Consider the following 1,440-nt stretch of genomic DNA (forward strand, 5'->3'; position numbering starts at 1 on the left):
TTAATGAGCTGTTGGTTTTAAGTAACTGAGCAATAAAGTTGGATAGCACAGTATTAATGTCTGAGAATAAGCTGCTTTAAAGTCAGCATCAACCATAAACTAAATCTGCCATAATGCATACTAGCTAGTCACTAGAAACTCATCAGTGAGTAAAACTTTATTAGTTTTACTTTTAATAATTTTTCTGTATTTATTTCAAATTTAGTCAGTCATACTCTTAGTTCCTATCAGTGTTTAAAAGAGGACATGTTAAAACACTGTTTAGTCAAAGATGAAACGTCAAAGTTCATTACAACTGGCCCTTCGAGGGCCACCACGACGCTCATGAAAATGAGTTTGACACCCCTGTACTAAAGTGATGATAAATTGAGGCCTTAGTGCCTGAAACTTCAGCTTACAATTTTTTTTAAGTTTAATCAAACTTGTAAATATCAAAAATATCAAAGTTATAGACCTAAACTAAAAAGAACAGTAGAAAACAATAGAACAGAAAAATAAAAACAGAAAATCTGAGCCACAGAGGAAACCTGGAGTATCCAAGCTGCTTGCAGGCAGAGAGTCCCAGAACGTTGTTCCAGTTGTCTGCACAGACCGTCCTCCATTCTCCTCGACTCTGAAGCTGTAGGACCGAGTTCCTGCCACTCAGACGTACTGATACACAAATGAAAACAGATAGCAATAGTAAACAGCAACATGTTGATGTTGAAAAGTTTGGTACTTCGTATGTCAGACAGGCTTAGTAAACTAGAAAAAGGTTTGTGAGTTGTGTGGTCCACAGATGAATTAGTTTTACATTGTTGACAATGCCTGAAACATCCCACCAAAACCAAAGATATTAAATTGACCCATCTAAATTTTAACTTCAAAATTCTRGAAATACAGTGTCAGTTCAAATTAGAAGACCTGTCTGCAGAAAGGTTTTGTACTGCAGGAAGAAAAAAAAATCTCTTAGAAATCTAGACCTCTGTGCAGTTGGTCAATGCATCTTACCACAGCCGAGCTCATCCTCTTGATTTTCACAGTGCACCTTTCCATCACATCGAGCTGAGGAGCTGAYGCACAGAGATGAAGAACCACAACGAAACTTTCCCACACAGCTCAGACCCACTGGAGATGAAGAGGAGACCAGAAAGTAGTGTGACTTTAAAACTGACACTCAGCAAAAATTATTTAAAAGCAAATGAGGCATGAAGATAGTTAAAAAGACAGCTGTATTAACCTTGCTTCAGGATGATGCRTGTTCGCTTTCAAACTTTGCGCTACGGAGTAAAGTTTGAAAGAGCACATGCTCTATTCTTGCTTTCTTACATGTTAGGATCATAGTAGTTCCTTCTGTGGGCCTGGACCTGGATTACTCATTTAACTGTTTGTCCACTCAGCCACCAAGGTTAGTCTAGAGCAGAGGAGCCCAAAGTGGGGCCCGCGGGCCAAATTTGGCCC

The 1,440-nt window shown here is 39.0% G+C and overlaps 1 protein-coding gene across 1 annotated transcript in view; it reads right to left on the reverse strand.

Moving 5' to 3' along the window:
• LOC106536295 (transmembrane protease serine 3) overlaps positions 1–1,440 on the reverse strand; it is a gene marked incomplete at its 3' end in the record, with an annotated part of 51,739 nt that overhangs the window by 28,344 nt on the left and 21,955 nt on the right. The window contains exons 5-6 of the mRNA XM_014033503.1: positions 991–1,107; positions 528–651 (exon numbers count right to left, since the gene is read on the reverse strand). Coding sequence (XP_013888957.1) covers positions 528–651; positions 991–1,107 — 241 coding nt within the window. The remainder of the gene's footprint in view (positions 1–527; positions 652–990; positions 1,108–1,440) is intronic.

This window comes from Austrofundulus limnaeus, unplaced genomic scaffold (genome assembly GCF_001266775.1).
Source record: "Austrofundulus limnaeus strain Quisiro unplaced genomic scaffold, Austrofundulus_limnaeus-1.0 Scaffold1758, whole genome shotgun sequence".
Lineage (NCBI taxonomy): Eukaryota > Metazoa > Chordata > Actinopteri > Cyprinodontiformes > Rivulidae > Austrofundulus > Austrofundulus limnaeus.